The sequence below is a fragment of the Prionailurus viverrinus genome, chromosome X (assembly GCF_022837055.1).
Source record: "Prionailurus viverrinus isolate Anna chromosome X, UM_Priviv_1.0, whole genome shotgun sequence".
Classification (NCBI taxonomy): domain Eukaryota; kingdom Metazoa; phylum Chordata; class Mammalia; order Carnivora; family Felidae; genus Prionailurus; species Prionailurus viverrinus.
In genome coordinates, this window is record NC_062579.1 from 30,550,088 (window position 1) to 30,563,297 (window position 13,210).

The following is a 13,210-nucleotide window of genomic DNA, read 5'->3' on the forward strand; positions in this document are numbered from 1 at the left end:
TTTTCAGATGAGCGGAAGTTGCACCATTTTAGAAGGCTGACGATCTAAGATATCTTAGGAACCACCTAGTCCCCCCATTACAATAGTGATTTATACCACATGTGAGCATGTGGCAACAGTGAGAAAGGTTGCAAGTCGATTTTTAGTAATAAACTATTATTGTTAATAAAGTAAAGAAATTTGGACCGTTTGTGCTTTTTTTTTTTTTTTTTTTTTTCCAAATCAGTAGGATGAGATTCAAGGGTTTTGTGAAGGTAAAGTCAGTCTCCCTTGCATGCATTCCAATATTGAGATGGCAAGAAAGGGATGAAATTAAAGGCAGGCCACTGAGAATTCGGATGGCTCCAGTATGGCCTATGGGAAATCTTGTGTTTATAAACTTCACGAATGTTGCGGAAGACAAAGACAAGAGAGATCACTGATTGTAAGTTCATTTTCTTAATTTTTCAGATAAAGAACTGAGGCCAAAGATGGAAAGTGATCGTCCCGAGGTCAAAGTTTGACTAGGACTAGAATTTGAATAATTAAAACCACTGCTGTTTTTATTCCACTGCTTTGATTATTTTGATCCTTCCAAACTGATAAAGTTGGCCATTCTACCCTTACGCAGTATCCTTTTTTAAAATACAGCCAAGATATCTTAGTAAAGAAAGAAAAAATAAAACCAAGAACATACGCCTTAATGGTTGCATCAATCTGCAACATTAAAGAAACACAAAAATCTCAGCCATACGGCCCATTGACTACCCCCTTATGCCTCCAGAAGATAAAGTCTTCATCTCAAATTTTCCATGGGAATCAAAATATCACTTAACACTGAATTTTTTTCCTATTCTGGCAGTCTGTTTCTGACTGACCACATTTTTTTTTTAATTTTTTTTTCAACGTTTATTTATTTTTGGGACAGAGAGAGACAGAGCATGAACGGGGGAAGGGCAGAGAGAGAGGGAGACACAGAATCGGAAACAGGCTCCAGGCTCTGAGCCATCAGCCCAGAGCCCGACGTGGGGCTCGAACTCACGGACCGCAAGATCGTGACCTGGCTGAAGTCGGACGCTTAACCGACTGCGCCACCCAGGCGCCCCTGACTGACCACATTTTACTCAAATCAAGCACTTTCTCTTCCAACAAAATACAATTATACAAGGGAACACATCCAGGTCTCCTCCCGTGCTCCAAACAATTTACCAGAGTTAGAAAACGCAGACTCTTGCAATGAAAGGCTTTATTCTGCCAATACAGAATATGCTTCCATTTTCTACCTAGGAAGATATTTGGGTAAAGCTAATACAAAGATCTACTATTACCTTGGCTTAACTTCTTAGCATTCAGTGATTTGGGGCTGAGAAATCTCTGTAATTATTTCTTCCAGGGATACAATTAATGTAAGGAACTAGTCTTGCCTTTTTCAAAAACTCTGGCTTTAACCAGACTGCAATGACAGTTTTGACAGAAAATCTGTACGTGGTTCCCATTGTTTCATCCAGTATTGGATCCTCCCTATTATGTGTACGAGAAAACCAAGTATTTTTATGGGAACACTAAAATAGTGATTCTGGCCCTGGTTCAGGCGCTCGAGAACCAGGGTAGGCTGCCTCCAACTGAAGCACGAGGTCTCTATAAGTAGCCATTTATGCCAGTGGTTTTAGCTGGATAATTTGTGTGTGGGTTTATCACCAGAAAGCCAGAAATGCTTGATATAGACCAGGAAAAAAGCGGGGGGAGGCCTACGGCAGAGGTGTTTCAACAAAGGTACAACTGTGGACCTCTTCTGCTTTTCTCTACATTTTAAGCAGCTTAGGAAAGAGGTGTGGCAGCTCCATTTCAGAGCCAAGAGGAGGTCTATGAGAAGACAGTAAACAGGATAGGAACTTAAACTTGAACCATTGTGTTTGCTTTCCTTCCAGTGATAAATTTTCCTGGTTAGTTCCTGATATCTATGAAAAGCAGCAATTTTTCCTATGGGAACACTTCCTGCCCCACCTCCTGGATAGAACAGAGACAGGCAGTGACTAGTCTAATGATTTTTCAATGGTGTAAACAGTATGACTCCCCTTCACTGGTTGAGATGCAATTAAAAAACATTTCCAGTTAATCACTCACATACCATGATAACCAGATGTACAGTATCTACCTCTCTACCCTTTTTGTCCCCAAGAGCCCTGGGGACTTAGTATAAAAGGGGCTTGTGGAGAGAGGGAACCAAAGTATTGGTATAGTTCACTATTACTGTACTTTGGGTTTGGCTCTCAGGGTGCTGTGGGCAAAAGTTTGTCCCACCAGATCCTCTCACCAGTCTTCCAGGTTTTTGCACTTGACTCAGACTGCTGTGCCTGAGTTCCGAGGTTATAATGCTTTTGCTTCATGTGCGTATGTCCAACTATTGTTCCCAGGAGTGCAAATACTACACCAGAGTCGTTGAGCCCTGGGGGAATTTCAGCTTTAGCAACACACTAGGCCACAATCAGTTTTCCTCCATGACACTCAGGCCTTGTGCTCAGCCTAGGCTACAGCCCATACTTGCTCTTCCCTCAACAATAATTCTGTTTTGGGGGCTCTTGGTGTCTTTTTTTTGTCATCAGACTTTCATAAGGACATTGAAAACCCATCAGGGAAAATCTCTCTAAATTAATTCTCAGAAATCTGCTGAATTCATTCTTATACAAATTGTTTTACTTTTGTCCAGACACGTAATATCATTCATTCGCCCATTTACCTAGGAAATATTTATTGAATACCTACTATATCCCAGACATTGTAACAAGCACTGAGTGTACATTAATAAATAAAACAGGCAGGATCCCTGCCATCATGGATCATATAGTTTAATGGGAAGATAAAAAGTAAGTAATATAAACAGACATATAAATACATATTTAAAAATTATGGTAAGTAGCATGAACAACATGAAGGCAAAGCGGAGATTACTCAACACTGTCAGGGAAGGAATCTCCCAGGAGGTGGTGTTTAAGCCCTTGGCCTAAGGCTGAGAAAGCCAGCATCAAGAGCTGAGGGGAGAGTGTTCCGGACAGAAAGAATGGTATGTGAAGAGTTCTGCAATGAGAAAGCCTTTGGAGCACAGGCATTCCTTCCTTTGCACGGTCCCAATATGCAGGGATTTCAATTAGCACAGTTGAGTCAAATAACACCAGTCTTTTGAGTACACTGTTGATTTCAGCTGCCACAGTATATTAATTGTGAGCAGTTGCATAAAGGAAAAACTTCACTGCTCGCTCTTTTGTCCACAAATCACTATGTGAATGAGAGCTCCACATCATGATCAATGACCAATCGCATGACTTCTTTCAAAGTTTTGGTGGTTGCTCACTGGGCATCTGTCATTCAGTTTACCTACAAACAGCAACGAATGTGGTTGTGATGCCTTCTTTTTTCCCAATGATAAGCTTAGGTGCCACTTTATAAAAATGAATAATCGAAAGGAGGAATTGTCTGACAGAGATCAACGTACAGAAGAGAAATTAAAAAAAAAACAACCCACAACACTGGCAGTAAAATTTGAATCAAATGGGAATGCATTTATAGAAGAAATAGTTTATGGTGGTATTGTTGACCCTGCTAATTGTTTGAAAGGCTGCAGCTATGCAGCCAGAGGAACTTAGTGAAGACAAACTTACCTACATAAATGAGGAAAGCAGTTGTGACACCGAGTGTAAAGATGTTCCATAGGAAGTGACACCAGCAAAGCACGTCACATTAAATGAATTCTCAGAGATAATTTATAATATCGAAAGTGCAAAGGATAAAATGTTGGCAGGTGATCCAAACGTAGAGAGTATGGCAATTCACCAAAGCATAGACAAGATGTTTGCTCTATAACATATGCTATATAATAAGAAGACAGCATGCATGGTTCAAACTACTCTTGACCATTTTTTACAAAAAATAAAACACTATAATTCTCAATGCTTCTAATGTTTTAAATTATGGCATAATAAATATATTTCACTTTTGCTAATTTTTTCATTTCCCTACTCATTTATAACTGACAAAAGGAGAGTACTAAATGTTTTGACAGAACATTAAAAGTCACAGAACAATTGTGATATTTCCCACTTATTAATAAAGTTGCTTTGCATGGTTGCAGATTTAATGGTCATTTACAGTCCCATACTACTATGCAAAGCCAGAACTATCTGCATTTTATGGTTTTTAAAAAATGGGGCGCCTGGGTGGCCAGTCGGTTAAGCGTCCGACTTCAGCCAGGTCACGATCTCCTGGTCTGGGAGTTCGAGCCCCGCATCGGGCTCTGGGCTGATGGCTCGGAGCCTGGAGCCTGTTTCCGATTCTGTGTCTCCCTCTCTCTCTGCCCCTCCCCCGTTCATGCTCTGTCTCTCTCTGTCCCAAAAATAAATAAACGTTGAAAAAAAAAAATGTTTATTTATTTTGAAAGAGAGTATGGAAAAGAAAGAGAGAGCATGTGCGCACACGCAGGCATGAGTGGGGGAGGGGTAGAGAGCGAGGGAGAGAGAGAATCTGTGCTGATAGCACAGAGCCCCATGTGGGGCTTGATCTCATGATTGCACGAACTGTGAGATCATGACCTGAGCTGAAATCAAGAGTCTTAACCTACTGAGCCACCCAGGCACCTCATCTGTATTTTTTTAAAGCTTATCTGCTAACATATATTGGAGATGCTATCCCAGGACAACAAAAGTGAAGGCAATATTATCAGTGGCTGCCGTATGGAGATTGGAGTCACAAAGAGTTATTCTTCTGATTACTTGTGCTCTAAGAAAGAGAATTTGAAATAAGGTTTCTGTTGCTATACACATTTTTAAATGAAAGGTCCGGACAAAAAGGGAAGATTCCAGCAGGATGTTGGTGTCTTCTTTTTATTTTTAAATTTGAGTCTGTCAATGGAGAAATAACAAGAGATGCATCTCACAATGCAATCCCAACAGTATAACATTAACCCAACCCTAATCCCAACTTCTTCGAGTATGAGGACAAATCTGAGAAAGACCCCGAGACTTTTTACTTCTCCTAGTCTGTCTTCTGTTTAGAGAGCTGAAAGTTGGAGCTTTTCTGCAGTAGTTGAAGGTGTTGTTGAGTCTCCTCTTTGACCATTATTTTCCTGCTTCCTTTCATGAGAACCCAGGAGAAAAATTAAGTTCCATGCATAATTTCTTTTCCTTTTTCAGTTCTTTTTCTCTGAGATTCAACACCGCCACCAACCACTACCACAATTCCAAGATCCGTGATATTTTGTTGAATAAAACTTGTAGTCCCAAGAGTATTTAGAAGGAAGTAGATTGAGGGGTGCCTGGGTGGCTCAGTCAGTTAAGTCCGATTTCGCCTCAGGTCATGATCTCACAGTTTGTGGGTTCGAGCCCCGCATCAGGCTCTGTGCTGACAACTCAGAGCCTGGAGCCTGCTTCAGATTCTGTGTCTCCCTCTCTCTCTCTGCCTCTCCTCAGCTTGCACTCTCTCTCTCCCTCAAAATAAATAAACATTAAAAAAATTAAAAAAAAAAAAAGAAGGAAGTAGATAGACACGACACAAGCCTGCAAAGGCTGAGAGTCGGGGAGGGTGTTCAATCCTTTAAGTTTTGCAGTTTGGAGACTCAGCTTTTGTGGACTCTAAAACTGCCAGAAGTCTGAACTTAAGCTCTAGGCAAGAAGTCCTCAAAATTAGCATACCAGTGGTTTCTCCTGTTGTCAATGGATGTGAGTTTACCAACTATAGTGGTGTTTCACACATTTCTTAAATCCTAGGGAGCAGGGGTTTCCAGCAAGGTTTTTTTCTCTGTTAAAAATAATACTGGAGGAAGTCTTAAGCCATGGAATATTAATGCTTTATTGTAAGACACGCAGTCAGGAGAGTTTATCTTCTGTGATTTTATCTTACTTGGACCTCATTCCAGAAAGAAAAAAATATTTTCAAACATGCCTTCAATGTGAATTGGGAAAGTTTAAGCTGCCATGCCTCCATTTCAGGCCAGACATGATAAACTGTTTACAGACCCCAGGTCCAGTTGACTCTAAACAATTCATCAGTGTCAGTCAAAGGGTTTACTTCTTAACAATATCGGTACTTGTATATTCCAAGTGTTGCTTAATATTATCACTAATTAACATCAGAACCAGACATATAACCAAAATGCAAATGTAAAAACACATTTTCTGCCTAAAGGCCATGTTTTTAAAGTTCTCAAATTTCTGAATACTATCATCCAAGTCTTGGACATAGTTTTCTAAGATTTTTACTAGAGTTCTAATGGAAGGAAGAAAATGAAGGTCTATTCTAAAACGTCTTTAGCCAGCAAAATATTTTTTGTATATTTACGAATTTACGTTTAAAATTTTGGTTCTCCTTCATCTAAACTTTTACATTTTTTGTGTTCTGTTTTTTACACAATCTACCAGGGTAGTAACACATATACAAATAAGCAAACATACATTGTGGATCCATGTTCAAAATGTTTTATGTTATGGGTCTATAATAAAAATAAGTTGTGGACCACTGCCTTAAAGAAATTTCCATTTAGAGAGTAGATGAATGACATATTTTTACAAGTTGAAGACTATGGTACATCTTTGAAGCAGGAATGTTGACCAAAATTTTGATCCACATACAAGCTGAAAACACTAATTTCTATGGACTGAATATGGTATTGGTATCCTACATTAAATCAATCAATCAACCATTAGCCAACTAACTCACAAAACTTCGATCTTTATGGAAGTTCCTTTTCTTACTAACTAGAATCTCTGAAGGGCTTAACGTCACAAAAAATCAACTGAAAAAAATATTCATCTATAGGAGACTAAACGAACCAATCAACTCTGCCAGAAAGTTGGGGGTTTAGTGAAAGATTCTTTTGTCTAAGTTATTTGATGTCATGCAGTGGAAACAACAAAATTGAGTGAATTTGTGATTTTCCTACCTATCTTGTCACCATTGCAAAAAGACATATAGAAATTCCCACCAGAGAATTTACTCTTCATCTCAAGTAGCACAAGCTCTTTTCTTAAGCTAGAATTCAAGCATGATCATTTTGTGACAATGGTTCTGCTTCTAGTAAAATTAATGTTTAGCCCATGTGGTGAACCACAATTTGCCCTTCATTATTCACAATTTCTAATGGCATACAATATAATTATTGTTAAATAGAGATAACACTAGGAATAACAAAAGAATAAATGTTTTCAATTTTAGATACTGATTACCCCCCAAAATAATTATTGCCATCACAATGTAACAAAGTGTTAAAATGGGACTCTTTCCGTCTCGGTTTCTGCTTAGGCCCAATAGGGGTTTTCTCTTCCCTCATTCCAAAGCGAGATGCTACGCCACTAAAACAGGAGCAAAGGAGATACACAAGAATTAGTCTTGCAACCCACTGGTGACCACTTCCAGCTTCTAAAATGTATTGCAGAAACCAAGAGATGGGCGTAGATTGGAAGAAGATTTTGAAAGTCTTACCATTGTATATGACGGGGAGAGGTACTCTTCCCTCAACTCAAGCCTAGGGAACGTGGCTCCAATGGCACTGATAGGTTCAACAGGAGAGCTTGGGGACACTGCACACCAATTTCAAGTCTCTACCTAGGAAATCTAGAGTAAGAGGGACAGGCTGCCTAGCTGTTTTGATGGCAGAATAAGAGATGCGTTCATACTGGAAAGAAACGGACTTTTGTCAGAGCAAAGTACATGAAGGGATTCCCATGAACCAATACAGATTGAGAAAGAGACTTAGCATGGTATTGTTTCACATGATGGCCAAGAGACCTCCCGAAGGGTGGGGAGATCTCTGTGAAAGGAGTCTGGATGTGTTCCCTTGGATGGCAGGAGAAATGTAATTGTCCACCAACAAGGACTATTGTGAGAAATTTCCAGTGATGACAGAGTTCTCCCAAGGACCCTCAAAAGGACCCCAGAAGATAAAGTGTCAGCCTTAAGCACCTAGGCCAATGCTAAATTGCTAGAACAGAATCAGACTTTGCCTGACCCTTAACTCCTCACTTTCCCTTGGCTTTACTTGGAGCGACTAAAGGTGGGAAATAGAGGAAACAATTCATGGTCCCTCGTCCCTTTAGAGGAGGCCGGCTTGAATCAGGCATGAGCTGGAAGGAAGAAGGGTGTTAACTTGCAGTACATTTCTTAGAGTTAAAAAAAATCATTATTATTATTATGCATTATTTTACTAAGACTCTTTGGAGGGAATAAAGTAAGCACAGAGTTTTTTTTTTTTTTTTTTTTTCTGAAAGTTGCCAGAAAAGCCACAAGGCCCATTGTATTTGACCAGGGACAAGTAAAGAACAAATCTCCAAAGAAGAGATTTGAAGGGTGGTAGAGGAAAAAGAATGAAAATGTTTTCTATGGTATGGACATTATAAATTCTGTTCATATAATCTAATGATTTCAATAATAATAGCTAAAATTTATCAAGTGCTTAGTCTATGCCAGACACCGTCTGCTTTGCATGTATTAAATCATTCCATCCTCACAATGCTATAAGATTATTATACTCATTTTCTAGGTGAGAAATCGAGGTGCAGAGAGAGGTTAGGCAACCTGCCTGAAGTGGCACTACTAGTAAGTGGCTAAGCCACCAAGAGGGCTATTCCCAGCAAATAAGAATTCAACCTCTTTCCTCAAATTTTTCTTTTCTCTCCACATCCAAAATATTGGATATCAAAAATGGAGGGGGTCCTGGCTGGCTCAGTCAATTAAGTGTCCGACTTCAGCTCAGGTCATGATCTCACGGTTCGTGAGTTCGAGTCCCGCGTCGGGTTCTGTGCTCACAGCTCGGAGCCCGGAGCCTGCTACGGATTCTGTGCCTCCCTCTCTCTCTGTCCCTTCCCTGCTTGCACTGTGTCTCTCTCTGTCTCAAAAAGAAATAAACATTAAAAAAATTTTTTTTTAAATAAAAAATTAAAAAAAAAAAGGAAACCACAGCCTTATCAATTTTAGCGCGTTAGCACTTTGCAGGAACACATGAGGCTACATGCGATTTTCTACGCTTTGTTTCAAGAATCGAACACCAAATCACCCCAGTTCAATGGGGTCTTTTTCTTAAATATCTGTTTCTCTTGAATTTTCTTTTTTCTTTTGTGTAGATGTGGACAGCCACTACAAAATAAAGTACAGCTGAAGGGTCGTGACCTCCTCACTCTAAAGGACTTTACAGGAGAAGAAATTAAGTATATGTTATGGCTATCGGCAGATCTAAAATTGAGGATAAAACATAAAGGAGAGGTATGTAGCATTTTCATTTTACCTTCCCCTACTACCAGCCCTTTTAAAGACAGCCTTTCCAAAGAAAGAGGGAAAAGAAAATATATTAAAATTCCTAAACAGTAGCTAAGTCATGAAACCACACAGTCAAGGTAATTGATTATCACTGAGTGTACAGGCGTATAAAAAGCATAAAAATCAGTTATTCAATGACAAGTCATTGTGCTTCTCTCATGCGGAATGTTGAAATTCATTATTAATTGGATCAGAACCTAAGGAATCATTTCTCTGGAAAGATTTTATTTTTATACCTTCATTCTTTTCTCTGTGTGTTTTCTATCAAGTTAAACATAAGGACAATACTTTTTTTTTTTCCTGGCAACAAATTTCAATTGTGGATGAATATCAGATATATGATTATTAAGATAATGTTAAAAATTCACAGTGATGTTACCGTGTTGAAAATAATTCAGATTAGCAAGGAAACAATTAAGTGGTAACCAAGTAGGAGAAGAGATGGGATATGGTGCTTAGCTGTAAGCATTATTCTGCATTTTGAGCAATTTATGTTTGAAACACGCTTAATTCATGCAGCAGTCTCATTTAGACTGCTTAATTGTGAAAGCATACGTGTTCCAAGCTTGTTCAAAAGCACTTTAAAGATCTGGTGCCAGGCCAAGAAAGGTTTACACAACCTTGATTTTCTTAATCTAGTTCACTAGCTCTCCAAGTTCTGAGAACAGGAGTGACTCCAAGTGCTATGGGTTGACATTCCCATAGAAGACCTGAAATAAGCAGAAAAGGTCCCCCAAGATCCCAGGCCTGTTCTTCATACTTCATGTGTAAGAAGAGTTAGCTGGCAGGAATCTATTTGTTCCAGAACTCACCCTATCAGGAAGTCCATCTACAGAAGAGGAAGAAGGAAAAGCCCCACCCCACACCCAAACTCTCCAGACTGTTTCCAAAAGACTTGTAGAAACAAAGCCTTTGCGCTCCCACAAGGATGCATGAGAAAAGTGTAGCTGAGGCTTCATCCTTAGGAGTCTTACTGCCCCATGTTGTGACAGAGCAGCATTGTTTCTAGCTGAGAAAACACTACTGAACCAAGCGTCTTCAAGGTCATTGAACATTGATAGGGGTTTCCATGGATTTAGGTAAAAAGACGGTTCCAGTAAGAAATATTAACATACTTCAGAACAAGTGTTCAGGCTGAACCCAGAGCAACTAATATTTTGCAATTACATGCCCATAATCTGTAGTTCTTGTTCCCTTCCTCCTATTTGTACAGAACATGACAAAAACCACTTTTAAAACATTTTTTAAATGTTTTTATTTTATTTTTGACACACACACACACACACACACACACACACACACACACACCAGTGCGAGCAGGGGAGGGGCAGAGAGACACAGAATCTGAAGCAGGCTCCAGGCTCTGAGCTGTCAGCACAGAGACTGATGCGGGGCTCAAACCCAGGGACTATGAGATCATGACCTGAGCTGAAGTTGGACACTTAACCAACTGAGCCACCCAGGTGCCCCATGACAAAAAACACTTTAAATGCACTTTTACAATAACATTTTGAGTGCTTATTTGGATGGAAGCAGTGATTAGTTGTTCTACATTTTCTGATAATGTAAGGAATAACTTTTGAAACATAATCTTTGATACTGGATATAAAATATATTTTTCATTTTAATTGTATTCTTGTCCTTAATTTTCAGTATTTGCCTTTATTACAAGGGAAGTCCTTAGGCATGATTTTTGAAAAAAGAAGTACTCGAACAAGACTGTCCACAGAAACAGGTGAGTCCACCGACAAGGTCACACTTGTGCTGAAGAGGGGCCAGAGGGTGAGGATCTGGGAGGAATCATCCAGTGGGGGAATTTGTGTCTCCTTAGCAACCACAAAGGGAAAACACTGTCACTGGGAGTAGCAGGGCAAGCCTCTGAATGCTCTTTCCAATTCTCAAAGAAGCTGTAAGCAGAAAGGTTAGTGTCATCTGTAGGAATTCCACGAACACTTGATTAGAAGTCTCCAAGAGCTTTTCGTGTTCAGTAGAAAATGTGAGTGGACACAAATTCTCAGCCTTCAAACTCACGTGGGCAAGAAATGTGTATTTTCCCAACACGTAAAGGATTTTCCCTAGCCTGTACCAATTTTGCAGGATGGTGGAAACCTAATCTTGGCAATGTTAGGCAATCCTCAGTCATTTCAGGGTTTACTTTGTCAATTTGGGTTCTCCTCTCCCTTTCCCCACAGTCATGGTTAAGTCCCGGAGAGTACACGAGTAAGACATCTAGGGCTATGGGGGTCTGGTCATTGGTCAGCAGGACATCATCATCAAATGGCCACACTGGAGTCTGCTGAGACTTCCGTATCCCCATTGGACCTTGGCTGTCTCCCATTCACTGTGGAGTCTGCTGCACTTGGATCATCACAAGACGTGAAATATTTCTCGGTTTGACTCTCCCAACCTCTTGGCAGTTCTCCTTGCCATCCCGTGTACAGAGAAACTGCAAGGCTTTCTCAATCCTTCCTTCCTCAATCTGGGCGCCACGGAGTACTATAACATGTGTTGCCTCCTAGAACTCTGTCTTAAAGGCAAGAGACACATGTTATCAGCTCTGGGGTTCCCCAAACTCATCTGAAATGTCCATCATGTATCCACCCTTCAGTACGTGGCCTGGGAGGACAGACGACAGGTACAGTGTCAAAGGTCCATCACTTTTTATTTCTTCTGCTGCTTCTTTTCTTGCTCCTCTTTTTCCCCTTCCAGTTCCCAGTATTGGAGGCTAGGTGATAAAGCAGGAAGAAAAAACTGGCTCTGACTCGCCAAGATGTCTTTCAAATCTACTGTTTCTGCCTGGAATTGTAAGCTATTAAAACTCAAAATTTCTCTTAAGCTATTATCTCTGTAATGTTTCAAAAAAGTCCATTTTTAAACTTATAAGCCACACACCACCTCTTTTCTTTCTCTCTGCATTTCTGCTTTATCAGACCTCCCCTGAATCAATAAAATGACTGCCCAAATGGACAAATGGATAGGATCAAGTACGAGGAACCACAAACAAAAACATTGGTTGTTTCTTCAAATAGCTCATCCCATCTACACGTATCAGAGCTTTCTAGGATTTAGAAGCAAACAACTACTTCATGCAATACTTGCCTTGTAATGGTCAGTAATGAGGTTCATCAAATATGTGACAAAATAAAGTTCAAAGGGATTAAGTGACTTGGTAAATTCACTTACTTAACAAAGAGCACCAGGATTCAGATCTAAACTTCATTGTTCTTACTAATGCACTCCCCTTGCCCCTTGACTGAAGAAAGGAGGGTGAGGGGAAACATGTAAGGTGTCACCTGATCTTTAAGTCCCAGGAAGAAAACAGATGAGAACATTTTGCTCTTTTAAGATGGCCCCTTTACAAAATATGTTGACATCTGACATATAGCAAAGGAAAAATGAATATTGCATAAACAAGTCAGTAATTCTCAAATTCGGCTCCTTTTCAACAGCGGTCCTCTATGAGTTGGGCAGAGTTTATTTTGTCAGAACTTAAGAGAGGTGTTCTTTTTTGAAGTCATCAAAATAATTGATTAGTACATGGACATTTATCAATTTTAAGTTTTTTTAAATTAATTTTTCTTAGCTGTTGGTGTTTTATACAACTTTTCTCTGCTCAAATGCTATTTTTGATATCAAATGTCCCCGAACAACTGATCAGTTTTACCACTCATATATATTATATGGTAGTTAAGCTATTAATAAAACCAAGAGTGAAGACTTAATAAGCCTTTGGGTGCAGACCTTGTGCCAAATGCTCTACATTAATTACATGGATTATCTCACTTAATCCTTATGACAATTCTGTGAGGGTAAGACCATTGAAGAAAATAGTCTGAAACTGGTTCAGCAAATGGCCCACAGACACAGCTAATAAGTGGCAGACCGAGGATCGGTAGCTATTATTAAATGTATTTTTTTAATATCTAATTTAATT

The 13,210-nt window shown here is 39.6% G+C and overlaps 1 protein-coding gene across 2 annotated transcripts in view; it reads left to right on the plus strand.

Annotated features, from left to right (window-relative positions):
• OTC (ornithine transcarbamylase) overlaps positions 1–13,210 on the plus strand; it is an 80,722-nt gene that overhangs the window by 23,465 nt on the left and 44,047 nt on the right. For both annotated transcript variants that reach the window (XM_047843438.1, XM_047843437.1), the window contains exons 2-3: positions 9,084–9,222; positions 10,930–11,011. In XM_047843438.1, coding sequence (XP_047699394.1) covers positions 9,084–9,222; positions 10,930–11,011 — 221 coding nt within the window. The remainder of the gene's footprint in view (positions 1–9,083; positions 9,223–10,929; positions 11,012–13,210) is intronic.